We start from the raw sequence: 26,119 nt of genomic DNA on the forward strand, positions 1-26,119 counted from the left end.
GGAGGGGCGGGACCTGCAGGCAAGATAAGTAGACAGAGGAAGCGCCTGATGACCCGCTGAAACTTGGAGTCCATTGACATTATTAGTTGGTCCTTTTCATTCGGAATAACGCAGAGGAAAGGAAAACAGCTAAGTGCAGGTTTGTGTAACAAGTAGTAAGCGCTTGTACCTGTCACAATGAGGTCCAAAACAAAGCCAGCACCGCCGCTAATATAAAACTTAAGCAACTGTTTGTCAGCTCTGAGGCTAAACCTGGCTAGCTTGACATAACGTTAGACTTTTGCCTGCTGTTATCAGAGGACATGCTGCGTGCTTCTCTGCCGTGTTGTGTTCTTTATCGATGTCTTTTAAGGAACTTTTGCATTCGGGCTGCTCGTTTGTCAGTATACTCTGATATGTATTGTTCCTGCTCTGCCTCTCCTGTCATATCGTAATCTGTGGACTTTATCAGGTCTGCTGCGTATGTGGAGAACCTCCCTCAAATGACACGTTTATCTCTCTGGCGCAATTTCATTATCACGGATGAATGTTTGGACTCCTCCAGAGCCTTGGACTTTATAGCTCAAAAAAAGAAAACCTAACAATATATTATAAAATGAATGCGATGCCCAGTTGTATGTTTATACATTTGCTTTCAATGAGTCATACTTTCTTAGAATATTTATTTATTTATTTTAAGTGGTCTTGAGCAATAGTTCTCCAGAAACTGTTGCTCAGCATTATTAAAGCAGTAAGGGATCATCTTGACAAATAACAGTACAAAAGACAGCCAATATCCACAGAGGAGCTGTGAATGTCCTTGGAGAAGTCTGGAGAACTATTTTGGAAGACTACTTAAAGAAATGATAAGAGAATTCAGACTGTTTTGAAGAATAAAATATTGACTTTCAAGCTTGTTAGAGTTGTACAGATCTGTTTTTGCGTTATTTCTATAATTTCCCCAAAACAACCTAGAAGGTAACCTTTAAACACATTTCCCATTTTCCAAGAAACACTGTAAAGAAAGGAGGGGTGATGCAACATTTTTGCACAGTACTGCAAGAGGTTTGCCTGTAAAACACTCTGACTGTAGAACACTGTATATTGATTTCCAGAAGCTGCATCTACATTTGTGATCATATATGGGACATGTATGATCATATGAGCATGCGTCTGTGACTGCTTTTATACAGCAGAAATCCTAAATAAGACTGTTTAGATTTTTGTTATTGGAATTGTTGTCTTTTCTGTTTTATTATCTCAGTCAAATGCAAACTTGGTTTGTAGCACAGCGAAGGGCTCGAATACCATCCATCCATCCATCCATCCATCCATCCACTTCCGCTTATCCTTTTCAGGGTCGCGGGGGGCGCTGGAGCCTATCCCAGCTGTCATGGGCTCGAACACATTTTTTAAATATAAATTTTAACAAAATCAGAAGGGGGAAAAAAATTAAGTCTTTGCAATTTGCCCAACTCTCTATTAGTTTTTTTGTAGCCAGGACCTCATTTGAACATGGGTGGAGTGTTATGTTATCTTTAGCATGGAGTAGCAGATGGTTAAAATACTAGAATTTCACTCATAAAACCTGAAAAACAAACACCTTGGCTGGACTGTCCCACACAGCATGTCTTGTCTCTTTTGAAAGGTGACACCATGGTGACAGAGGGGGAGCCAACAGATTTTGTTAAAGTGTTGCACCTCATGGTTCTCTCTTTCACCTGGGGCATGCAGCTTTGGGTTTCCTTCATTGCAGGTAAGTGGGCCACAGAGCAACAAGGCATGGCTTCAACAAAATGCATGCGTTCCTGTTTTGACACCGTGTTAAACGTCTGTGCCTGCAGGCTTTGTGTTGATTCGGCAGGTAACTCGGCACACCTTCGGCCTGGTGCAGAGTAAGCTTTTCCCAGTGTACTTCTACTGCGTGCTTGGAAGTAACTTTGTCAGCCTGGCTGTGTATGCTGTGTACCATCCCAGAGAGTTGCTGGACTGGCATGAAAGTGTACAGGTGAAATATCACACGCTGCTAGGAATGAAAAAACTGAGCACTTTTGATTGGGGAAAAAAGAAAAAATTAAACATTTTGTGAGTGAATCGTCATCGAGTTGCAAGCTTTCCCTTTTCATCTTCCAGATGCTTCTGTTCTTCGTGGCGCTGATCACTGCAGGTCTGAACGCCCAGTGGTTTGGCCCAGAGACCACTGAGTTGATGTTCTTGATGAGGGAGGTAGAGAAGGAGCACAACCTCGGGGAAGAGATCGGCCTGGGCAGCCAGAAAGAGGCTTACACCAAGCTCAAAGAACAGGATCCCAAGTACAAAGCCTACAGGAGCAAGTTTGGCAGTTACCATGGGTTGTCCAGCCTCTGCAACCTGATAGGATTCCTCTGCACCACAACTAATTTGGTCTACACAGCTTTGAATTTAGCCACCATTTAAAGACAATGTTTTAGTTATTAAAGAACCAAAATGCCGTGCACACTTTTGTACTTTGTTATCTAACAGTGTTTCTGGTTCAGAACACTGATAAATGTGCAGGATTTGTTGGTTCTTTTATCACTTTATGATACAGTAGGATTAGGACACACACTCATACGACTTGGATTGGAAGTACTTTAGTTTACAAAAATCATTTCGCCAACTCTTTCTCTATCATATCAGTGTTGAATATGAAGTGTGAATCATAAATAGCAGTATATGTGACATTTTGCAAATGTAATTACAGAGAATTCTGCATCACTTTATCTGCCCCAAGTGTCCTTATGTGCAAGAACTATCTCCAGTGAGCATGCAGAACTCATCATGTGCTGTTCACTGCTGTCAGTTAAGCACTCTTAACCTTTTTGATTACAAAATGGGTTTTTTTATCTTGTATAATTTTATTTTATTTTTTGTATTTTTTTTTTTAATGTAGTTGGTTTTATTTCTCAGAAAGCAAAGAAAAGTACCAAGCGACATGGAAGCAATGCACGTCCCTCCCCAGTAGGGGGCGATATTTGGACAAAGCTTTCAGATCCATCGTAGCACACAACATAATGCTATTTCATGTGCACCATGACTTTCTTGATTTTGTAGTGCATTTTAAACTTGTCACCACTGTTTAATGAAAACTATGACTGGATGATTAAAGTGTTGTTTTGATTCTTCCATTTGGATCAACCGAGTGATGTCAAAGTCTTTCTGGTGTTTGGCCTAGTGACACGATCTTTAAAAGCAAACACTTATTTCAAAGAATTGGTTTAGGAAGAAGTGGTCCTGTGATTCTTGTGGATGAATAAAGCCAGGCCAAACAGACAGTGCCTGCTTTCAGAATAAGCAGGTTTTAATTAAATTCTCGGTGATGCACGTCAGGTTGTGAGGAGAGCAGCCTTGGATGCGGGGAACAGAGCTTTGCCGGCCAACTACAGGATAAGCGAGGCACCATTGCTATTAGAATATGAGCACTAATGGACTGTAGTGAAAACATTTCAATATAAAAAGCATAGGCTAGAGGCTGAAAGTAAATGAATTGCCTTGTCCCCAATGCAATTAATGTTGGTCCTTTAAAGGCTGTGATCAGGTTTTTAATGTTTTCTTCTAACCCAATGAAAACAGCATTGTATAAACTGGCAGAATTGCTGTTGAGCATACAGTTTTATCTTACTAAAACACTGATGTGCCATGCAGTCATGTCACAAAATAAACAAGGAAGTTAGTCAAAGAGTCTTGAGGAAACAGCACAGCTACACATGCCAACCTTTTGAGGAGTGTAAGAGCTTTACCTGCCTATCAGGTTATCTGCTGCAGTGGAATCAGGAAATAAACCTTTTTCAACCAGGGAAGAGGTTTATTCACTGATCTCTTCAATATTTCTCATGCATTTACAGAGCTGTTAGTGATTATCTCAAAAAGTGAATAATGGTACAAGAATTCTTTGTATGAGGAAAAAAGCTGGACACAGAGAATATGGATGAACACACGATGTTAAAAACAGCTAAAATTCCTCAACTCTGGGTGTGCAAAATAAAACAAAAGAAAGCTAAGAACAAAAGGAATTGTTGGGGCCTCCTCGCAGACAGGTCCAACCATTCCTCCCTCATTCCTGAGTCACACAAGGAAATGAGTCTGTATTTGTTTCCGAGAACGTAATACTACTGCAGTCGGTATTCTGAAAACGCCTGCTAGTTTGTGGAGTCGTGATGGTATTGCAGTGCAGCCCTGCAGTAATATAGTGTGTTAAATTAATTATGAGTCTAGAAGTCTCAAGCTGCTTTATTCCATCATGTCTTGTGGAGAAATTGGTCCAATTTGCAATTGTCTGATTTCAGTGATGGATAATGCACCTATGCATCATAAAACACCGAGCTCCTAATAGAACCATCTGTCAAAGGATTCTGCTGCTCACTTTGATACAAGCATTAAGGGCCAGGTCTCACACAGCTTCACCTTAGACATGATCAAGTTTTCTGCAGTGTGCACCAGAGAAAAAAAATGAGCAAAGCTCCACGTCTTAACTGAGATTTTGTGATAATAGCTGCTGGACATTTTTCCTGATGCCAGTGTTTGCACCATTTAGGCTCTCTTCTAATGTTGAGTATCTATTCTTATCTATCCTTATACTTAACAGGTTCATTTGTATCTCTCATGTTATCGCTTATCTTATCTTATCTTATCTTGTATATAAGCTTAAAGGGTCAATCACAGGACAAAAAAGGGGATGGGGGAGCGGGGGGGGGGGGGGGGGGGTTACAAAAATCTGCAAGCACAGGTTAGATCCCTGTATATTTAATGTGTATATCTGTCTGTCTTCCCCCCCCCCCAGATGTAGTTCCTTCTGAAAGCAGAGAGCTGGTCACTTCTCTTACACTCAGCTGTACTTCACACCACCGAGCTTGCAATCCAAATGCACTTAGCTGTGGAGCCCATTACTGGTAGTTTATTTTAAAATGACACAGAAAGGCTGTGATTGTTTGGAAGGATGAATCTTGGTTACAGTGAATACTACATGGTGAACCTTTGGCTCCCCCACCCCCACTATACCTTGACAAGTCAGTCTGGCACTCAGCATAGAACCACAAAGTATCATTTTACTGGCACCAATTGAACAAAATACAACAGTAAGCTTTAAGCCTGACCACAAATAAAGCAAATAAAGATTTGCTTGTTATCCATTCATAGTAGGCTCTTGCTGTACTCCTTTAAAGGTGCTTGTACAGGGATTTATTATTCATTAAACAAAGAGGAGTTAGCTGTTTCCACCCCCAGTTCTAATCTCCATACGTGCAACAGCTGCTGGGGCAGAGTGATATTATCATCAAACTCTCTGGGGGAAAGAAAAATAACCTAAGTATCACATCTTTCACAAAAAAGGAAACAATTAATGTAAATATCACAGGGTTACACAGCGAACTGGGGGGTGTCGCCATGCTAATGCAGGGCTGCATTAGCATAGTGAAAACATAGGAGTTTTCACTGCATAGTGAAAAACATAGTGAAAACATAGGAGTAAATATAATATAATATAATATAATATTCTGAACTAACTACTGAGTCGTTCACGTCTGCGTAAGGATATTAGAAATTGCTTGTGTTGTTTATTCAGGGTGTGTGGCTCTCGCGCGTGCACTTGCGCACGCACGCTGGACAGCCCTCTCCTCCTCGCGCTGGTGGCAGACCTACACAGTGTCGTGGCGTTTAGGGTGCTTGAGTGTCCGCACCAACTCTGTCACAGCGAGAGCCGCGGCTTCAGCCCCAGCTGTCCACAAACCGAGAGCAGGTTGTAGTACGCGAACAGCGAAGCGAAGGAAAAGAAAAGTAGTTGTTGAGGAAGGGAAACAGGTCGGAGGGATATTTCAGGTGCACTTTATTAGCAGACTTTGATAGGTCGTTTGCTCCGCGTATTACCGGACGGGAGATACCAGAAGTAGAAAGGAAAACGAGTTGGACGTTTCCTTTCTTCCGCAAAAAAAGAGGTACGTTTCTCCCTTTCCCAGCTGTTTTCCTGCACAGTGCTTCCTTCATGTCCGACTACTAACTGGGAACCTTTACTAAAACTTCAATGTTTCCTGCTTTATCCCTAGGCTTTATCCTTTATCTGTGTAGGCTTATCCCTACAGAGTAATAATACACACTCTCGTTTTGCAGGAAATATGTTGACATAAACTAAGCTGTTATTTGTTTTGTTTTGTTTTCACCCAGTATCGAGATAGTACTGAAGCCTAAGCCTGAATTTTCCATCTGTGTTTGTGTCTCGGTCCTGCTCCTAATGAGAGAACAGATGTGCTGCTGCCAACTAATCGATAATGGTCATTTCCTGTTGGTTCAGGCAGACTGCTGCCTCTGGCTCAGCAAACAATGCCAGCTGAGGGATCTGGCCGCACTGCCATCAGGCTCTATATACCATAATGGCCTCTATTTGTTTTACTGGGGATAATGACGCTCCTTTGTGCAATAAAGGAGCTCCCATTCTCATCCACTCAGCAGCTCCCTGAATGGCCAGTTTCACTTCATGGAGGATGGCTGGTCTGTGGTATGAGAGCAGGTGCTTGTCTTAGTCTTCCCAGCTGCTCACTGAGACCTGGTCCTGTGGTGATGTTTGAATAAGCTGCTTTTATTTCCTCATATTGTTCTACTTATTTCAGAGACACCATTGGGTACTTTGACCATAGAAAGAAATCTTTATAACTGTCCTGCTTTGCAATTGTCTTTTTTTTTTTTAAATATCATTTGCATACCCAGAAGTAACTTGACTCTGCAGAACTGAGCAACACCACAACAGGAAAAGCACTTTAAATTCTTGTAATCTCTACAACATGTAATGAACAAGTTTTAAAGTTTTAGTTTCTTAAAAATTTATGAAACGTCAGCAAGCTTATGTGAGTCTGCTTCTGCCTGCAGGCGTTCTACACTGCACAGTAAACACAAAGGACAAGTGACACGGTGTACTGCAGCCTTAAGCCGAGCTCAGTAGAGTGGAAGTTAAGACAGTTAAGAAACATCACTTTAAAATGAGTGAATCAATGTTATGTGATTTCTGAGCAGAAAAATGTACCTCAAGTTGCACAGGCATCATGTGATTCAGGGTTTCAGAGCCAGTATCCTGAGAGATTAGAAAGAATTGGGAGACGTGGTGTGGGGCCCAGGACCTTTAATACCCAGAAACACATTTTTCCATTTAAAAGGATCGTGAGAGGGTATAGCAGGTGTGCCTAGGGCTCACATTCAGCAGGAAAGAAAACTTGTTTTACTTTCACACAGTTTTACAATACAAAACCCACAGAGGCAATTTAAAATGCTCAACTGAAGTGAGGCTTAAAGTCTGGATTAACCCTCCATCTAAACTGCAGCTACTTTTAAAAAGGTGGTCTTACACTTATATACAGACAGAGTTCTTAACAAGTGAAACACACAGACTTGTCCTCTTATGCCCTGTATGGCAATTATTCTGACAGTACAGAGTGAAGACACTCTTTCCTCCTTATTTTGTTTTCTTTAGCTCTCATGGTAGTGAGATAGATATCTGTGTTGAGCTCTGGAGACCTCCATCTGGCCAGTTAAAAGCTGACCGTACTGACTGCCTTGACCGCTAATGGGTCTTGCGGGCAGCTGAGTCAAAGTCTGGTCTCCACGGAGACGGGTCTGACCAGAGAGAGGCACAGCTGAGCTGCAACGATTGATCTGCTGTGTGTGCGTGCATGCGTGCGTGTGTGTGTGTCTGTTTGAATGGACGCACATGGCCAGCTCTCTGCCCTCCTCCTCCCTGTGTTTGGTTGACTGACAATAAAAGGTTTGATGGCAGGTAATCTCACACTTGCCCCAGAAGAGATTACACTGAGATTAATGGCTGTAATGAAACGATTGGACAGATGGCAGGACGTCCTGTACTTTCATTTAAAGGAAATTTTCAGGTTTTTAGTGTGTGTATAAATGGCACATCGAATGAAAATATATACAATCAGCAATTTTGTTTAGTTAAGTCACAACATCATCAAGTCAACTTCTAGTTGAAGTAGTCATTCAGCGTGCGTACATGCCAATCACTTCCTCCTCTCTGCTTCTTTAAATTAATGATGATTTCTGCTTTTCCTCAGTAGAAATCTGCAAACGAAACATTTTTCTATGTGTGTGAGAGCTGTGAACAGAGGTGTTATGTTTGTGCGTTGATTGTCTGTCCATGCAGCTGCTGCTTTGCTAGTTGTAACCACTAACCAGTGTGAGGGATGTGATAATGCAGTTGTGATGCCGTTAGTTGATTTTGGTAGGATGTTTCAAGCAAGTGCTTTAGTTTATCCTGATTTTTCACATAGACTTTGCCCTCTCGTAAATGCTCCAGATGGCATCAACTGAGTCGCGGCTCCAGCAGCAGCCCTCGCAGAAGGATGCAGCCGACCAGAACTTTGACTACATGTTCAAGCTGCTGATCATTGGCAACAGCAGCGTGGGGAAAACTTCCTTCTTGTTCCGCTATGCCGACGACTCCTTCACCTCCGCTTTCGTCAGCACCGTGGGCATTGACTTCAAGGTCAAGACTGTCTTCCGCAATGACAAGAGGATCAAGTTGCAGATCTGGGTGGGTAGATTTGAGATAAATGAGAAGTTCTCTCTGCCAAGCTACAGCATCAGTTCATTCTGCCGTTTTGTTTGCCAGAATGAAGAGGAGCTTCATGTGTACTCTGTGATAAGCTGTTGTAAATCAAAGTGGATGCTCCATACTTCTAAAGGTGTTATTGGTTTAGAACATGTTAAGTCTTTCACCTCTTACTGAACAAAAGTCTTAAAAATACATTTTTCTCAAACTGTGGTTTGGCAGTTGTGCAAGTGTACCCTGTGAATTGTGTAAATGTAAAAAGCATGACTTCCTCATGTTTTATACACATTTATACTTCCTACCCATTATCACGCATCTGCTAAGTGTCAACATTTGTTTAAAGGAGATGGATGGTGGTGCTTACTACAGTTTTAGTTGTAGTTTTAAGCCAGGGTTTGCCTGTTTTACCTTAGATCTAGTGGTACCGTGCCTTTAAGAAAAGTTATGGTATGAATGTTTTTTGACACTTTTTTGACCACCTTTTGTATCGGTATGGTGAACGTGTTAGCCTAGAACAGGGACATCGGACTCATTTTACATCAGATTCATTTTACATCGTGGGCCATATTTTGATCTTACGTGGGCTGGACAAGTGGATCTGCCTTTTCTGTCAGTTTAACTACACATTTACATACATGCAGTTTCAACAGTATTTCTTAAGTTTTCTACATGCTAAAGAAATGCTCCTGTGGTAAATGAAAGAAATCTGTCCATACGATTTGGACTTAAGCTGTAAGAGGTAAATGTGTAAAATTACAGAAAAAGTTCTGGTAGCTCAATCTCCAGACTGTGCTGTATTTATAAAACAGAAGGTTTCTGTCAATTAATAGAAAATTTTTTCCAAAGCCGTTTAGTGGGCCGGATTATCTTTCCCGGGTCAATTCTGGCCCAGGCCTTATGTTTGACATCACTGTCCAAGCAGATACAATTTCTACTAAATCTTAAGATAAATTTCTGGATACTTAGCTACTGTTCACATGACTGTTCACTAGCTTTAACTAACTTTATCTGCTGATTACAGTGTCACCTGGATGCCAAGGTGGAAAAGTGTTCTCTATCGTGGGTTATGATGTCCTCTTCATTTAAATATAAAATGTGTTTTGACAAATTGGGCACAAATTCCTTCCTCTTTTGCTTCCAAGGTTGAGAAAGTAAGATGTATTCATTGTTTAGTTGCTGTACATTTCATGTAGACACTGATGCAATATGTTGTGTGCAGCATTTATAGCAGGCAAGGTGTTGTGATGGTGTTGTTTGTAAGTTAAACACCATCTGAAACAGTACAGTAGCTCCACAGTCACATTAGCACATAATGCTTCCTTGTTGTTGAAGTCTTCAGGTGTTGATTCAGCTGTTTTTCTGAGCTACAGTTTGTAGTATTGTTGCGTGTTGCGTTCGACAGTTGATGTTGTTGCTGTAATTCACACCACTATTCCTCTTTGCTAACTCATTTTGTCATGCATGTTTATCACACAAGATCATGATTTTGGAGAATTTGCTATCGATGCTTTTCATGAATTTGTCATTTCTTTGACGGGCAAGCAGACATTACTTCCCCTAATAGTCATACAGTTAAGATAAAAATATCAAAACACACATAATTAGATTGTGAACAGTTTGATTATTATGAATAAAACTGTTAAGCCTTACATTAATTGTATAATGTCTACTGTGGGTCAGCACTGTAGACTATAACTAAAAGATGATGTACTGTAGAGCGGATGCAAACTCCGGGAAGGTCTGAAAAGTGAAGTTGGTGAGATGGTCTTCTGAATAGAGCTGCTCGATTGTGGGGAAAAAAATCATAATTATTTTGTTCAGCATTAAGGTCTCGAATCTTTAACACAATAACTCTACATTTGAAAACTTTTTGTCAACTAAAGTCTCTCTTTCTGTCATCTTGGCCATAATCATTAGAAGTTCTAATTGTAATTTAATTTAAATGTAGTTGCACAACCCTGGCTTTCAGGAACTACTGCCGTAGTTGCAAAAAGAAGTCAAACTGAGTTGAAGTCTCTGAAAGAATAACCCTGCTTCTCGCTTGATTTATGACCTCAGTAAACACTTTCCCAATGAGTTTTCCGCCTCAGTTATTAACGTCAACACAACATTATGCTTGTTTTTTAAATTTTAGTTTATTTAGAGTAAATTACATGAAAGAGCATTTTGACAGGTCACTATTATATGAGGATCCACCCCACACTGTAACAACAGCCAAAATAGAGTTGGGGCTTCAAAAGGAACTTCAGTGGCTGACCCCACTTTTTAAACTATATGGTAACATCTGGTTAAGTCACTCAAATTTATCTGCAACATGGTGACAGGATGGCATGGGTGGATTACTAGTTTTTAAAAAATCGATGGGTAGTTGCATTATGGGAAATCTAGGATTCAGTGTTGGACCAGGGCTGGGGCAAAAAAAAAAGTCAAACTCTGTTGTTTCACCCCAGTTTCTTTTTGTTCTTCTTTTAAACTTCCACCTTCAGAGAACTATAATGGGTACCTTTAAATGCCTGTGCCAGTTTTTGAGATGATACTTTTCCACCTTTTTACAGTTAGCAGTTGAGAAACAGCAGGAATCAGCTTCTATGATTGATCAGCCCCACTGACAGCTTTACTAACAAAGTTAACTTTGGAATGGGCTTTCATATTGTACTATAAGGTGTATCCTGGCAGCTCACCTTCCCTCACACTATGCTACAAATCCTGTCTATATACATTGTTTAGGCTGATCAAACAGATGATTCATTCAAACCAGCAATCTGTGAGCCACTGTATGATCCACAAACAGTGACCCGAATGAATCAGCAGCCGAGAGGAGCCCACACCAAAACACACAGTCACCTAGTGTGTGAATGTGTGTGTGTGAATGGGTGGATGACTGGTTGTGTAAAGCGCTTTGGGGTCCTTAGGGACTAGTAAAGCGCTATACAAATACAGGCCATTTTTACCATTTACTAAAACTGTGTCTCTTATAAATTACATGCAGTGTTAGTGGTGTTAGTCTAACAGCTGATCAGGAGGGAGAAAAAAAACAGCAGTAACTAACTTGACTGTGCACTTTGTATTCAATAATTAGAGGACATTGTTATGGGGTTCTACAGAAGCAGCAGTACTGATGGTGCTGTTGGATGACAAAGAAACCTGGTATTTCCTAAACTCAGGAAGCAGAGGAAGTTCCTTATCAGCGTCTCACTGAGCCATAGCGAAGATCGACTGCGAACTCAGTAGTGTATTTAAAGGGTGTGGGAGCAGCAGGCATGTCTTAAAACAAGCACTCTCTTACATCGTGTTAATATTTAACTCTGTAATAATTCAGGAATGCTAAATTAAAGTTGGCTACCTAACATAAGAGAATTCACCAGAGCCTTTGACAAAGAGAGTTGCAGATTAAGCCATTGTGCCAGCTGCCAGCCTCACTGTGTGTATCATGGAAAGTAGTCTGATAACGCACCACGTGGCCCTTGCACAGTGCATGAACATACAGGAACTCATGTACAATATGAACACACTGTGCACACACACTGTGTACATCCCTGCTCTCATGTCATGGAAATAAATTTCCTTTCTTTAAGCAAACACACACACCTTTTGCACATTTAGCACTACACAGCCGCACATATGCCCGGGCGTGCTATCCCTGGGGATGATGTCCTGTGTGTGCCACTGCTTCATGCCGGTCGCTTATATAAACGCAGGTGACGCATGTTTAAAGATCAGGGTCCCAGAGACGTCAGAGCTTCTGATTGTGCACAAGCCTAATTTAAACTCCTCCCTATCTGTCATCGCATATATGCACACGAGGGAGCAGCTTTTGTTTGGGGTTTATTGTAGCAACCTTGGAGACTGACTGTTTGGTTAGTAATGCTATTATGCTGCCAAATATTTGATCATCCCTTCGTGGATGAGATAAAGATGGACCTGGGATATATCACACGTTACTGAAACAAAAATAAACTCTGACAGAGCAGGCTCTGGAAAGATTAAAGAATAAAGCTTGAGCACTCTGCTCGAGGGATTTTACCAGCAGACTGCCCTCTGTGTTGGTTGTTTTCGTAAAGTGAGAAGGATCGCTCTGGTTGTCCACCTAGAGCAGTCCTAGCTGTAATGGAACATTCATAACCTTCAATGCCCTCTGGTTACCTGGACAACCCACTCTTCCTCCTCATCAAAATGAGGAAAACATCAGACACACACAGGCCCCTGATGCAAATTAAGGACTTTAGAAAGGTTACCAGGTAACCACGAGAGTGGCGGCGAGATAATCAACCAACTCACTCTACCTTTTTGATATTTTATGCTTTAATTGTCCAATAAATAAACTGAGCCGTTGGCTGTGATATTACACAGCCTCCAGGTGGTTAGTAATCCAAGCCACAAGTCCCGGTGTGATGAGAAATGATTGTGGCAGGAGCTCGTATCTAAATGCCATCTTCCCCTGGACTGTGTGGTGCAGAGAAATGGCATTTTGAAGCAATGCAGCCAGTCGGTTTGGAAGAAAAAAACTACATGAAGGTCTCACAGAGTGCAGCAGAGCCTTGACCTACCCTGATATTTACCAGTACATGTCTAATAAAACCAAATACAAATCTGACTTGAATTTAACTTAAAAACAATTGAAAAGAACTTACCTAACCAGTACTAACAAGAATCATCAAAGCTGGTGAAACTAGGAGTACTAGTAGCATCATTACATGAAAAATAACCCTATCCCCACCTTCTGCTTAAAATAGCCATCCCTGCAAGATATTTCTAAATTATAGGATGTAAATGCAATTATAGGGCATTAATGCTGTAATGGATGACTGTCAAACTTGCTCTACTTGGACTGTGTAGTGTCAAGTCAAAGCTGACACCTTAGATAACTGTTACTTGGAAAGAGTCCAGGGTTAGTGTTGGCAATACTGCCCCCTTGTGGTTTAAAATCATATACTGGAGATTTTTAACCTTAAAAATGTAAAGTGAATGAAGCAGATAGAATGAAGTATTTCATGGACTGTGTATTTTTGTATAATTGCAGGACACGGCAGGGCAAGAACGCTATCGCACCATCACCACAGCCTATTACAGAGGAGCCATGGGCTTCCTGCTCATGTATGATATCACTAACCAGGACTCCTTCAACGCAGTTCAGGACTGGTAAGTGTGGAATGAGTGAAAAGCTTTACTATTAATACTGTCTACATTAGATTATGTATTTGTAATTTTGTTTTATCTAAAAAAAACAATTAAAAAAATACATTCTCGAGTATTTTATCTAAAGTGTGAAGTTGATGCCAGTTGATGGAACATGAAGGGGTTTTTGGTATGTTAGTGCCATCATGTGGTCAGTTGTGAACTGAGACGTAAACGTGACATCCCTGTTCTTCTTTGTCCTTTTTATATACAGTTAGAGCAATAATATATTGTACAAAGTTAAGTAGTTTTATCTCTGTACACAGCCACAGTGGAAACAATCAAGATATGACTGAAGTGCAGATTTTCAGCTTTAATTGAAAGAAATGAACAAACAAAATCTTTAATGGTTTAATAGTAACGTGACTTATAATGAGGCCCAAAGATGGTGCCATTGATGTCAGTGCAAGTGAGGGAGGCCATCAAAAGGCAGAAAAATAAAAGTAAACCTATCGCTGAGACAGCACTATTTTAGGAGGAGCCATTCTTCAAAATAATGAATGCAGTGGCCGCCTCAGCAATACCAAAAAGCCTGAAAGACAACAGAAGACAAAATACATGATTGGAGAGTTCTTTTCACAATTAAGAAAAACAGCCTCTCAACATCTAACCAAGTTAAAAACACTCTTGAGAAGGTATCATTGTCAAGGTCTACAATCAGTCCTTTGTGAATGTACATATAGAAGGTATCTAACAAGTCCTTTTATATTTACATTCACGAAGGGTGAATGTGAATATAGAACTTCCTGTTCGTCTCAAGAAGAGGAAGTTCAAAAGAACATCTAAAAAATCTAAAAAAAAGTCTGTGCAGTTCTGAAAATAATTCTCTGAACAGATGAAACCAAGATGAACGTACCAGAATAATGGAAAGAGAAAAGTGTGGAGAAGGAGAAAACTGCTCATGATCTGAAGCATACCACAAAGAAATTGGAGATACTTCAAATGCCAAGTCAGTCACATGATCTCAACCTAGCAGAGCGCTTCCCAGTTATTAACTTAAAATTTGAATGCAGAATGATCCACAAAGAGCAGCTGAAGGTGGCGGCAGTAAAGGCAGCATCTGGTGACATCCATGGGTTCTAGACTTCAGGTGTCACTGTCTGAAAAGGATTTTCAACAAAGTTTAAAAAAGTCTTTATATTTAAATTCATGTTAGTTTGTCCCATTCATTTTGAACATCTGAAAACAATGTATTGTGTATAAAAATAGCTGAGTTATAGGTGGAAGTCTGCAGTTCAATCATATCTTGATCATTTAACACCCACTGCAATGGTGTATGTGGGCAAACTTCAAATTTGTGTCACTGTCTAACAAGGTATGGACCTCAATGTATTTTTTTGCCAGATTTCCCAAAGAGTTTAGTGAATCTACAGCAAATATGCTACTTATCATATTTGGATGATTCTAAATAAAAATGTTTATTTAAAAACACTCAACAGCACTGGATAGCTGGTTTTTACCCCTCAGCCATAATGTCGTCACCCTGACGTAGACACTGAAGTTTGTGAACTTTAGAACAAAGGGATGTAGGAGTTTCAAATTGATACCGTAGGTATATCTACTAAAAATCTCAAAACAGTTCAAAATCAGTGATCCCAGCGTCAAGATCAGTGGGCAGAGGACAAGTTTTCTGAAAATGTTGTGAATGCGATAATTTGAGAAGGACGTCACCCAGGATTTAGAAATTGATTCCATAAATGTATCTAGTAGGAGCCTGAGGGGTGAACCCCCTGCAGGGGGTTTAGATTCTTGTGGTTTGGAGTTGCAGCCCAAATTAGATGAGAAATGCATTGCCGTGCTATATTAATGCAAGAATTTGTAAATAATGTACAATAAAGTCTATATTTAACTGAAAGTAGTACAAAGTACAGTAGACAATACAAAAAGTACAAAGACAACATATAAACTGTTGAAACTGAGAAATCATATAGCTTTTAGAAAAAAAATGCTCATTGGAGATGAGATGAGATGAGAGACCAGTAATGTATTTGAAATGCATTTCAAATACATTTCAAATGCATTTTAAAAAACGTCATTAACAACAGGCATAACTAGGAGTTTAACTCTATGATCTCAGGAACAATTCTGAATACTATTCTCTGTGAACGCAATTCTTCACTGCGTCCTTATATGCAGTTTAATCTCTGTCATGCGGCTGGCACGTGATTGGCCTAAACCTCTTCAGGGCAGTCTGAGGTCAAGTGGAAAACTGTTCTGTGACTGATGATTCAAAATGTGGGAATCATGGATGCCACGTCCTCAGACTAAAGAGGGTTGGGACTGTGTGGGTTGGTATCAGGGACATGTCACATAATCAATACATTTGGTGCATTATAAAATGAAAACTTTTGTGCAGTTGGAATCCTTTACCAAGAAAGAAGAGAAAACATTTAGCTTTCAAAACAACAGTTTTATTGACACTAGGAAAAACTCGCCCTATATATCTTTTTTCTTCTTTATTCAAAACAAGAATGATTAGCAAAAAGCACAAAATATTTAAAATGAAAAATTTTAGATAAAATGTAGTATTACTTGCTGAAGGGTTCATTCAGTCGTGATGGTTGCTAAAATGTCTTTGGCTTTGGGCGCTGGCGACCCAACACTGCATTGGCAAAGAGATAACAGAATGAAAAGGATGTATATGAAGATGTAAAACAGTGGGGTTTATAATAAATCGTTTTTTTTAACATATAGATATTAATAGTTGTTGTATATGTAACAATGTTTTGCATATACAATGGTCCCTCGGTAAAACGCGGTTCACCTCGCTGTTTCGCAGATTTTATTTTTGTGTGTGTGTGCAATTTTGCATACCTTTTTACAGCGCATTGTGTTCTGCATCCTGATTGGCTGTTGACTATTTTCAGTTGATCTCGTGCCGTGTCTCCTGCACAGTACAGAATGCGTTCAGCTTGTCAAATTTACATAAATCTTCGATCGCTAGCAACATGACTCTGAAGTGCTGTACTGTGTGTTTGTAAGTTTTCTCCCCAACAAACACAACAATGTCGACGAGACGTCATCACCTGCGGGTGCCTTTGGTTTCATTCTATAATACTGGACTTATTTGTCTGCAAGGTTTGAACTTCGAGTGTTTAAACAAGAAAGAAAAGTGAAAATGTTCATGCCTGTCTGAGAAAACTGTCTAAAGTGTGTAGTGAGGGGTTTTACAGCCTTAAAACATCTATAATACAGGCCATTTACCATAATAATTGTAAAAAATAAAGTTGGCTACTTCGTGGATTTCACCTATCACGGGTTATTTTTAGAACGTAACTCCCGCGATAAACGAGGGACCACTGTATGTTATTCTGATTGGCTTACCCGTTAAGAGATACAGTTCATGCACACATATGTATATACATATGCTTTGATCATTATAGTAAGAATAGTTTAATCAGAGTGTCCTATATATATGCATTTTTTTTCTGCTGTTAATCATGTAGACTTTGCAACTCTGGTTTTGTCTTTCAGGGCAACACAAATCAAGACATACTCGTGGGACAATGCTCAGGTGATCCTGGTTGGTAACAAGTGTGACCTGGAGGATGACAGGCTTATACCCACAGAGGATGGCCAGCGACTGGCTGAGGAGCTAGGTAAAAGCCGTTAGTGTCACAGTGTTATTTCTTTTTAGCTTAGAGTCTGCAGACACGTTTGACTTGTCTTTTTTGTAGATTCTGACATTAGTACATCTATTTTTCATAGCAGATGAATTGAAATACCATTTAGCTTTTTGACTTTGCTTCATGTCAGGTTTTCAGTTCTTTGAGGCCAGTGCCAAGGACAACATCAACGTCAAGCAGGTGTTTGAACGTCTAGTGGATGTTATCTGTGAGAAGATGAACGAGAGCATGGAAGGAGACGCCAACCTCATAGCCAACCACAGCAACCAGGGCCTTAAAGACTCTCCTTCAGAGAGCCACGGGGGCTGTGCTTGCTAAACCATCTGCCTTCTTAGTCTCCCAACACACACACACACACACACACACACACACACACACACACACACACACACACTGAAGAATAACTTGTCTGTGCCTCAACCATGAAAAGTGCCGCACCTCCCCTTTCACTTGAGCCATACCGAGCTCTGCCCCATCCACACAGCACAGATAATCTTCAGCACATCCTCCTCCTCCTCAGACCTGTCTTTCCTTCGAAGAGACCCACTCTGTCACTTTCTTTCTCTTAAGGGAGACTTTAAGCCTGCAGACTTTAAGCCGCCACATACACCTCTTTGACTGCTGTAGCCCCATTAACTACCACGTGAAATCTAGTGAAACATTTATTCAGTGCATTCAGTTTTCTTAGACAAATATTTTTATAGACAGCAACAAGCTAGCTATCAGTTTATCTTGAAATTTTTGATTTGATCGATGAACTGTTTAAATGTGTTATACTGTAGAAACCAGTAATGTCAAGTTCCAATAGGACTTGTCTTCGGTCTAATATTTATTAAGGTATTGATTTCTGATGGATTTTAGCAGCTCCGAGACGTTTTGTGCTTAATGAGTCTTGTCCAGGATGCTCCCCTCTAGGGACTGATTAAAGGAAGGAAACATGAAGGAGTCTTGCACAGCGTGCTGAAAGTTTTCAGCATTGCCAACCCTCAAGGGCAAGTTTGACAAGAACTTTGCTTTCTTGTCAGGAGTAAAAAAAAAAAAAAAGTACCATTGCTGCATATGGTAAGTAAAACTACTGCCTAGAGCTGGTTAACTTAGCCAAGCATAAAGACATCGATATACTAAACTTCATATTCAAAACATACTTAGACTCACTTAGAATATAGTAAGTCAGTAGAAGCGTAATAACTACTGTACAAACACGTGTGACCAGTCTACTCCAGTCTAGAGCTTCCCTTCACCTCTTCTTCTTGCTGTTTACTAAATGTCAGGTCTGCCACACAGTGTGATGTACTAGTGTCAGCAAGCCCCTCATGTGACATGTCCTCTGTCCGCCTTCTGTCTCACACACACAAACACACACATACTGCTCCCTTAACTGTAGCATGGTACTGTGTTTAGTAGGTGAGCAGTTACAATGTGGTGAATTATCTTTTTTTCCCTTTGTTTGTTACTGACACGACTGTTTTCAAGAAGTGCAGCACATTATGTGTGTTTGTGCCCAGAAAGGGGGACAACCACTGATCTGTGAGGACGATAAGTCCGGACACCAACCGTGCTGTTGCAACTATCAGGAGGAACAGTGAGCCGGTGCAGAGCATCACTTTATTCCCCATTACTGTTATAAATCAATGTGAATAAAATGCAGTTTTAGAATGACTCCACATAATTGTATTTTATACATCTTGTTTTGTTCCTGCTGTTTGGACAAGATTTCAGTGTTGAAAGGTCAGTTTGACCCTCCTGAAAACGTCATCCTGATGGGAAAGATTGAAATTTGGAGCGTCTTTTGGATTTCACCACAAATCAGGGATGGGAATACAAGAATTGTGTGTTGTTGTTTTGCAGACTGTTGACTGTCAGTTAGTATTAACCATAGCCTCTGTACAGCGATAGCAGCCTCACACTGCTAACTGCTGGTCAGCCCACTCCCTGCTACTGTACGAGCCTGCGGCCACTTATCGCTCGTGTCAGCATGTGCTGCTGAATAGTGATATAGTTTGACAGGTATTAGATGTTATCATATCACGTGTCTGTGGCATGCTGCGCTTTGATGCAGGGGTCTAAAATAGGGAAGTTGTGTGCAAGATCAGTAATTCATAACACTATTTGTATTATATCATGCAGTTTTGCAGTGTATTAAAATGGCATGCAAAAACCATGTTTCTCTTACTGACCTTCTGATGGGGACTGCTGCTTGAAACATGCTGTTCTGCTCTGTCCACTGATATCACATTTTAGTTCAGCAGGTATCTGCCATTGTGCTCAGACGCTCTTGTGCAAACAGGTTTGAACCTCAGCTTTTAGTCCTAGAGATGTTCTTTCTTTCTTATGCTTATGGCATATATATTTTAATGTCTTACATTCCTGATTGATAGCTTTCTAAAAGATGGGAGATTAGACCCTTTGTGCTGTTTACTATATATTCTGAATGTGCAGGGTGAACCCATTGTTTGGAAAGAAAAAAGTGCATCTTGTAAACAAGGACAAATGTAGAAATCTGTTTATGAAAATAAAGAATATATTCACTACAAAAAAGACGGGGGGGAGCACAATAGTCTCTTCAGCTCATAAATGAGTTCTGAAACCTGCACACGTGTCTTTGCGGTCATGGCTACATCTAAGGTTTAATTTATGACCAGGAATCACACATCCTAACCCCAAACATCTGTTTTATCTGAAGAAACAGAGAAACCACATTCTGTCCTTGTCCTCCGCAACAATACAGATGTCTTCTTCCTGCCATAAGACACAACTTCCCTTCCCTATGCAAGGGAGGCCTCTGCTTCTAAATAGAATTCTCACTTAGCTGACTGGAAGGGATGTGAAACTGAAGTAAGCAAATGTATGCAAATGTGTCATTATTTAAACAAAACGTAGCTCTTTACGTCGGTGCCCATCTCACAGTCATCATACTGCCCTTTGTAAGTGATGTAAACACGTGCTGAATTGCATTTAAACTGACGGGGATGGGCTGAGACTACTTATCTTGGGTGAAGAAACAGGGCTGTCTGCACCTCTGATAATACTAGCCAAACCAAGAAAACACGGGGGTGCAGTGAGTAGATAAGGAACCGTTTAGGCCTGCTTCGTACAGAGTGTGAGTGGGTACTCAGCGGTTTCTGTTACATGAGCACATGCAGGAATGAAACTGTCCCAGGAGACAGCAGGGGACTACAGACCACCTCCTCGGGCCAGTCAGTGTTTGCGCACCATTTCCTCAAAAAGGGCTGTTATCTATCTATCCATCTAAATAACCATCTATCGATCGATATTTTTACTCAGTTGTATATAGCATTCGTATTCTATTTTTATCTTATTGTATATTTTTATTCTATTTTATTCTACTGTATATAGTATATTATTTTATTCTATTCTGTACAGCTGTGTACTGTATTTATTCTTATTGTATTCTAATTTTTGCGTCATAACTTTTGCACTGTCCACTTCCTGCTGTGACAAAACAAATTTCCCACGTGTGGGACTAATAAAGGTTATCTTATCTTATCTTATCGAACTCTCTATCTGCGCGCCTTTACGCAATACAGATCTCAGACGTCGCAAACATGTTGTAAACATCAATGAGCGCGTGATTCCCGCCCACCATGCCAAAAAGTTCTGAAAGACTTTATTTGCCCCACCTCTTCTGTTCTCACTCAAGGAGAAAGTAAACAGCTCGGCGTATAAGCACCTTATCGCTCACGAGCAGGCGCGTAATAACCGCGCAGCGCTATGCATGGTATCGAAACACAAAACAAGCGAGGAGAGAGCTGCGGCAGATGTGTTTGTGGCAGGTTGTTTTCCGGTGATGCAGGTGGACAATAGAGGGCCGAGGTCGTTCTGTTCCCCGAGAAGACATGATGACATGTGAGATTCTGAGTAGACTGTTGGCACTTTGCGCGATAGCCTGCATCGCGCGAGCGGGTTCCACCCTCCAAGACGCTCGAGATTTCGAGGAGAAAGGTAAGGCATCTTTTGGTTTTGGTTTTTTTCTGGAACTTTTCAGGAAGGCGTTAGTGTGCTCCTATCATGCCATTTCACATAGTGCTCTCACATTTCCAATTTGCCACCCTCAGTGTCCATTCTCCTGAAAGAAGAACCAGAAACCCCCAAATGCTTTGCTGAAGGGAGGAAGGACTTCACGTGCTTCTGGGAGGAAGATGAGGAGAGAGCTGGCTCTGTGCATCAGTACTCCTTTACATACACCTACCAGTAAGTCACACTTATTATTAGATAAAATGAGTCTATGTGGTGATTTTTCCTTTTATCTCTTTTCATATTACACAACCTACAATGAAAGTATTTCAGGGTGGTTTCAGGAGATACCCCTTATACTTTTTTAGGGTTTTTTTTTACCGCTTCAGTTCCAGAGCCTATTATTAAAAAATAATCCAAATGCTTGATTTGTTTACAAAACAAAAACTAAAATACAATATTATTATCACAATGTTCCCATTTTCCTCTATCCTGAGCAGAAATGAAAACAGCAGCAGGTGCCCCCTCAGTGCCGTCCCTGCAGCAGGTGGGAAAATGCTGATTGTATGCCATCTGAACCGAATTCAGATGTTTGTCCAAATGGACATCCAAGTTCATCGGGAGGGAATACTGATACACAATCGCAGCCTCCTCATCGAACTTGTCTGTAAGTGATGTTTTTTTTCTGCAAACGGTGCTCCTGCCAACAACTTCTGCAAAGCTTAGCACTAGATTAATGCTTTTTAAATACGTTTTTAAGTATTTGTGCCTTACATTCTGCACTAACATGGTTCAAAGTGATGGTTAAAGGGGCTATGCACCTGCTGAGTGCCTAAAAACAAAATTGTGTACTGTAGGTTGAAATAACTGCCATCATCTGCCCATTTCTACTAAGTATGCATGCAGCATTGCATCAAGGTACCTATAGATTGAGGGGAAGTGTTTCAAAGTGAGACTTTGCAGGGAACAGTCTTCCCTTAACTGCTATGCAACTCTATGTCTGTGTGCAGTTCTTCTGGATCCTCCTGCTAATGTAACAGTGAGCAGCACAGGTCAGCAAGGCCAGCTGAATGTCAGCTGGGTGCCACCTCCTCTGAAGTACATGGATGACAGCATGATGTATGAGGTCTTCTATTCTCTGGCTGACAGCCACATTGGGCAGGTAAAGCAGCCTCACCCATTTGAACATTAAACTCTGAGCAGCAGGTTTAATGATGGCCGCACATGGACTTTTTGGGGCTTTTTTGCAGGTTGAAGTGGCCCGGGCATGCTCAGAATATATCTTGAGAGGCCTGCAGTTCAGTAGAAAGTACAAGGTTCAAGTCCGTGTAAAACTGGATGGAGTTAGCTACAATGGCTACTGGAGTGCTTGGAGTGACCCAGTGTTCATGGAAACTCTTCCTACAGGTGGTTATTCACATCAAAATGCATAACAAAAATGTATTATGTACCCCAAAAGCACTGGCAACTCATGAAAGGGACTAAATGATGCCATGGGGGTTTTTTTTTACCGTATTCAGTGATCTAACACACATTGATCATTCTGTTCCTCCCCTAGAATTTGATCCACTCATCATCTCCCTGACGCTCATCATCTCTTTCATCTTCATTGTCCTGTGTCTTGCTATGCTCCTGTCCCATCATAGGTCAGTCAGCCTGGCCCACACAAACAGATTGCTTACTGTCTGGTCTCAAAAAATGTCCTTCAAGAATTTTAAGTGGCAATAACAGAAAACACAAGTTGTGAAATATATCTTAAGAGTCTGTTCCTTTTCTAGGTTCCTTATAAAGAAGATTTGGCCAGCTATTCCAACTCCTGACAGCAAATTTCAGGGTCTTTTTACCATTTATGGTGGGAACTTTCAGGTAAGAAAAATATTAAGAGTCTACAGCCATGCAGACTGAGCCTTAGCCTGGCACAATGACACTTTGAGCTTAATGTAACATGCTCACATCAACACCATCATATTCTTTTTGTTTTTCTATAGGAGTGGTTAGGGCAAACCAATGGAGGTTTGTGGTTGACGCCAGCTTTCATCTACTCAGAAGAATGCCCCTCTCCTCTGGAAGTACTCTCAGAACTGAGCCTATGCCCCTCACTGCCCTCTCCACCTCTGCCACCCAAGGCCTCTAGAGCTTTGAGTGCAGTCAGGAATGAGGGCAGGGAATTGAGGAATGGGGTTGAAGAGAGAGCACTGTTGGTAAAAGACAATTTAGATGGCGAGACAGATGGGGAAAGAGCCGCACCGCACCACCACTGGTTACTGGACCGCTTGCGGGCACTCCACCAGCACCAGGTTCCCTGCTCGCAGTCTTCTCTGCTGGAGTCTCAAGACACCTACGTCACCCTCAGTGCCAACAACAACAGTAACGATGAGCGCGTGTATAGCAACCTTGAGGAAGCCTTGCCCCTTGAGGCTCTTTTTCCCTCTGGAAATACAGCATTGTGTGAATCTCACTCTGACCTGGGATCAGCGCCTCAAAGCTCTGGATCAGGTTGCATTTCTTCCCAGTCCAGTTTTGAGTACCCAAACCATGCCTGGATGGCCAAGGGCCCCGGGTACACCTACATGGCAGTGGCAGACTCTGGGGTCTCAATGGACTATAGCCCCATGAGCAGAGTTGATGAAAATGGAAAAGTGCCCGTCTACACTAACGAGTACAAGAACATGATCCCTGCTCACAGGAAACCCTTCTTGGTGAGGCAGTACCCTGTCCATGGTGATGGCTGAGAGGAAGCTAAACTGTTTTAAAACAGACTCTGTAAGGGAATTTGGATATTCACCCAAGGCAACATGGCTTCCCATCAACTGTTACAAAAGTAACTGGGGAGGTGACTGACACCACAGTGTAAGCTAAAGAACTCTGTACAGGACACTGAGGGATTGAACTTCTTGAGTTTCTCCACCATGAAGAATTTTGTAAAGCTTCATGTTAAGGCATACATATTGACCATTAACAGGTTTCTTATTAGCATGCATACTGGTAGCAGACTGGTTCTTTATTAGTCACTATAAAGCACTTTCTGATGCTGCAGTCTGCACCATATTCTACAAATATAATTAATTTGCTATCTAATTACTGTTCATTGATGGTAAATAAGGAAGTAGTTATTCATAACCTATTGCCAATATAATAGCAGTTTTCCTTTTATAGCATTTAATGAATACGGGGTATTCTTGTGAAAGACTGCACAAAAGTAAGTGTTAATAGTGTTAAAAAACCTGTAGGTTCACAGAGGTGCAAAGGAGCAAGAAGTACAAACTTGGCACAGCTAACACCATTCTCCTTATTAATTGATAGCATACTTTTGTTTTCATATCATGTTTAAGGTATAGAATAAATGTACTGCTTTAACTAAATTTTATAATTTTCAGCTGATAGAGCTTTTATATTTCTCAGCATGTGGCACCGTTTAGCACCCTAATTCACACATCACAAAAGCTACACAGACAAAAATGAACTTGCTTAAAGCAGTTCATGCTGCTTGGTTAGAGCAGCATTCTCTATATAATGCTTTCCGTGCAGCATAACAGAATTTTAGGTGAACAAAGCAGTAGGAGTTATGTCTTCTTGTTAGAAGTAATGCGACTTTCACATTTTTTACATTGTTATAAAGTCAAACTTCAAGTTTCGGCAATCTTTGATAAATTGTATCATTACCGACATTAAACTGTGAAATAGCACCTACGTACTCAATCATCCAATTACCAGAAGAAACTTTGTACAAACATCATCATTGTGCAAGAACAAGCTCGTCATCACAGCTGTTGCTACTTAATTTTTCATCATCACTGCTGTGAAAAAGAAAGTTGTGTTGTTTTTTTTCAAACTCAGATTACTCAGCATCAAGTGTATATTATTCCAAAACGACAAATAAACTTAGCTTGGCTAACATTTGCTAAAATCTATAACGCTCTCTGTCTTTTTAAAAATAATTATGGCAAATCTGGCAGCCATCTGCAGTTATGAAAAAGCATGCCCTCTTTCAGTTAATGGAACCTCCATTGTATTATTGTAGGGTCTTTACCCCACAATATAAAGGGCCATGAGGCAATCTTGCTGTGATTTGACGCTATAAAAATATAATTGAATTGATCTGAGTTCTCGAGCTTTAAGTGACAGGTGTACTCAGTCTTTCTATACTGCTCCTGCATTTTGGCTTTGCTTTTGATAAGTAATATATATTTTTAATATGTTATTTGTAGGTGTTCATTTGAGGTTTTTTAAATTTTAAGAACTTTTGGATATTTTGGATCATATCCAAGTGTGAAACTCACTGTACTTGTACATAATAATACAGTTTTTGTTTTCTGTTTTTATCACAATTGTTTGAGAGGATGATCAAATCTGTAAATTGCTGCCATTTCCAAGAAAACCTTGGATCTTGAAGTAAAAGAAATCTAGTAACCACTACTAATGCAGGGCGTGGGGACATTTTAAGCCAATATCCATTTTCATCAATCACTCCAAAAAATTGATTTCCATACTTTTGCACATCCTTGTTTGATTTTGTTGCTCAATAACATCTAGCAACTGAAATTGTAGTTACTCTAAAAGCACGATTCTCAACACTGTTGAGTTATTTTAGTCCAGCAAAATGTGAAATGGCAGGAAAACAAATTTTATAGCGCAAAAACTGACAACTCGCTAGCTTTCAGTTAGTTTGCGAAAGCTTTTCTATAATAAAGTTGTCTTTTCCCCTACAAACAGGATCTAGCTCTTTACTAGGGGGAACTCCCCAATGTGTATTTCTTTATGCTTAAATATACATAATAAGAGAAACTTTTTCATTTTGTAA

At 40.5% G+C, this 26,119-nt stretch overlaps 3 protein-coding genes across 4 annotated transcripts; all 3 read left to right on the forward strand.

The window, feature by feature from the left end:
* On the forward strand, positions 1-3,129 carry tmem205 (transmembrane protein 205). Its single transcript, XM_080906059.1, has 4 exons — positions 1-139; positions 1,628-1,735; positions 1,824-1,987; positions 2,113-3,129. Exons 2-4 carry the CDS (start codon positions 1,636-1,638, stop codon positions 2,413-2,415), a joined length of 567 nt encoding a protein of 188 aa, XP_080762185.1. The 5' UTR covers positions 1-139; positions 1,628-1,635; the 3' UTR covers positions 2,416-3,129.
* A 2,483-nt stretch (positions 3,130-5,612) lies between these two features.
* On the forward strand, positions 5,613-17,736 carry rab3db (RAB3D, member RAS oncogene family, b; the record flags this gene model as incomplete). 2 transcript variants are annotated; one of them, XM_080905184.1, is made up of 5 exons in its annotated part: positions 5,613-5,927; positions 8,288-8,524; positions 13,563-13,681; positions 17,192-17,316; positions 17,474-17,736. In XM_080905184.1, 4 exons carry the CDS (start codon positions 8,288-8,290, stop codon positions 17,659-17,661), a joined length of 669 nt encoding a protein of 222 aa, XP_080761310.1. In that variant the 3' UTR covers positions 17,662-17,736. The 2 variants fall into 2 exon arrangements, with proteins under 2 accessions (XP_080761310.1, XP_080761309.1); XM_080905183.1 differs by lacking the exon at positions 5,613-5,927 and having other exon boundaries at positions 8,279-8,524.
* Positions 17,737-17,885: 149 nt separating this feature from the next.
* Positions 17,886-26,007, forward strand: epor (erythropoietin receptor). The gene is made up of 8 exons (XM_080905181.1): positions 17,886-21,306; positions 21,420-21,555; positions 21,819-21,985; positions 22,329-22,480; positions 22,569-22,725; positions 22,877-22,964; positions 23,097-23,184; positions 23,307-26,007. Exons 1-8 carry the CDS (start codon positions 21,201-21,203, stop codon positions 24,048-24,050), a joined length of 1,638 nt encoding a protein of 545 aa, XP_080761307.1. The 5' UTR covers positions 17,886-21,200; the 3' UTR covers positions 24,051-26,007.
* Positions 26,008-26,119: the final 112 nt, after the last annotated feature.

This window comes from Rhamphochromis sp. 'chilingali', assembly GCF_963969265.1.
Source record: "Rhamphochromis sp. 'chilingali' genome assembly, chromosome: 15".
In the NCBI taxonomy this organism is placed as follows: Eukaryota; Metazoa; Chordata; class Actinopteri; order Cichliformes; family Cichlidae; genus Rhamphochromis; species Rhamphochromis sp. 'chilingali'.

Bases quoted from the DNA above. Each gene is read 5' to 3' on its own strand.
- epor (XM_080905181.1), top strand. From the start codon at position 21,201: ATGATGACATGTGAGATTCTGAGTAGACTGTTGGCACTTTGCGCGATA. The intron at 21,556-21,818 runs GTAAGTCACACT...TATCCTGAGCAG, and splicing joins TCCTTTACATACACCTACCA to AAATGAAAACAGCAGCAGGT. The intron at 22,481-22,568 runs GTAAAGCAGCCT...GCTTTTTTGCAG, and splicing joins CTGACAGCCACATTGGGCAG to GTTGAAGTGGCCCGGGCATG.
- tmem205 (XM_080906059.1), top strand. From the start codon at position 1,636: ATGGTGACAGAGGGGGAGCCAACAGATTTTGTTAAAGTGTTGCACCTC. The intron at 1,736-1,823 runs GTAAGTGGGCCA...CTGTGCCTGCAG, and splicing joins TTGGGTTTCCTTCATTGCAG to GCTTTGTGTTGATTCGGCAG. The intron at 1,988-2,112 runs GTGAAATATCAC...TTCATCTTCCAG, and splicing joins ACTGGCATGAAAGTGTACAG to ATGCTTCTGTTCTTCGTGGC.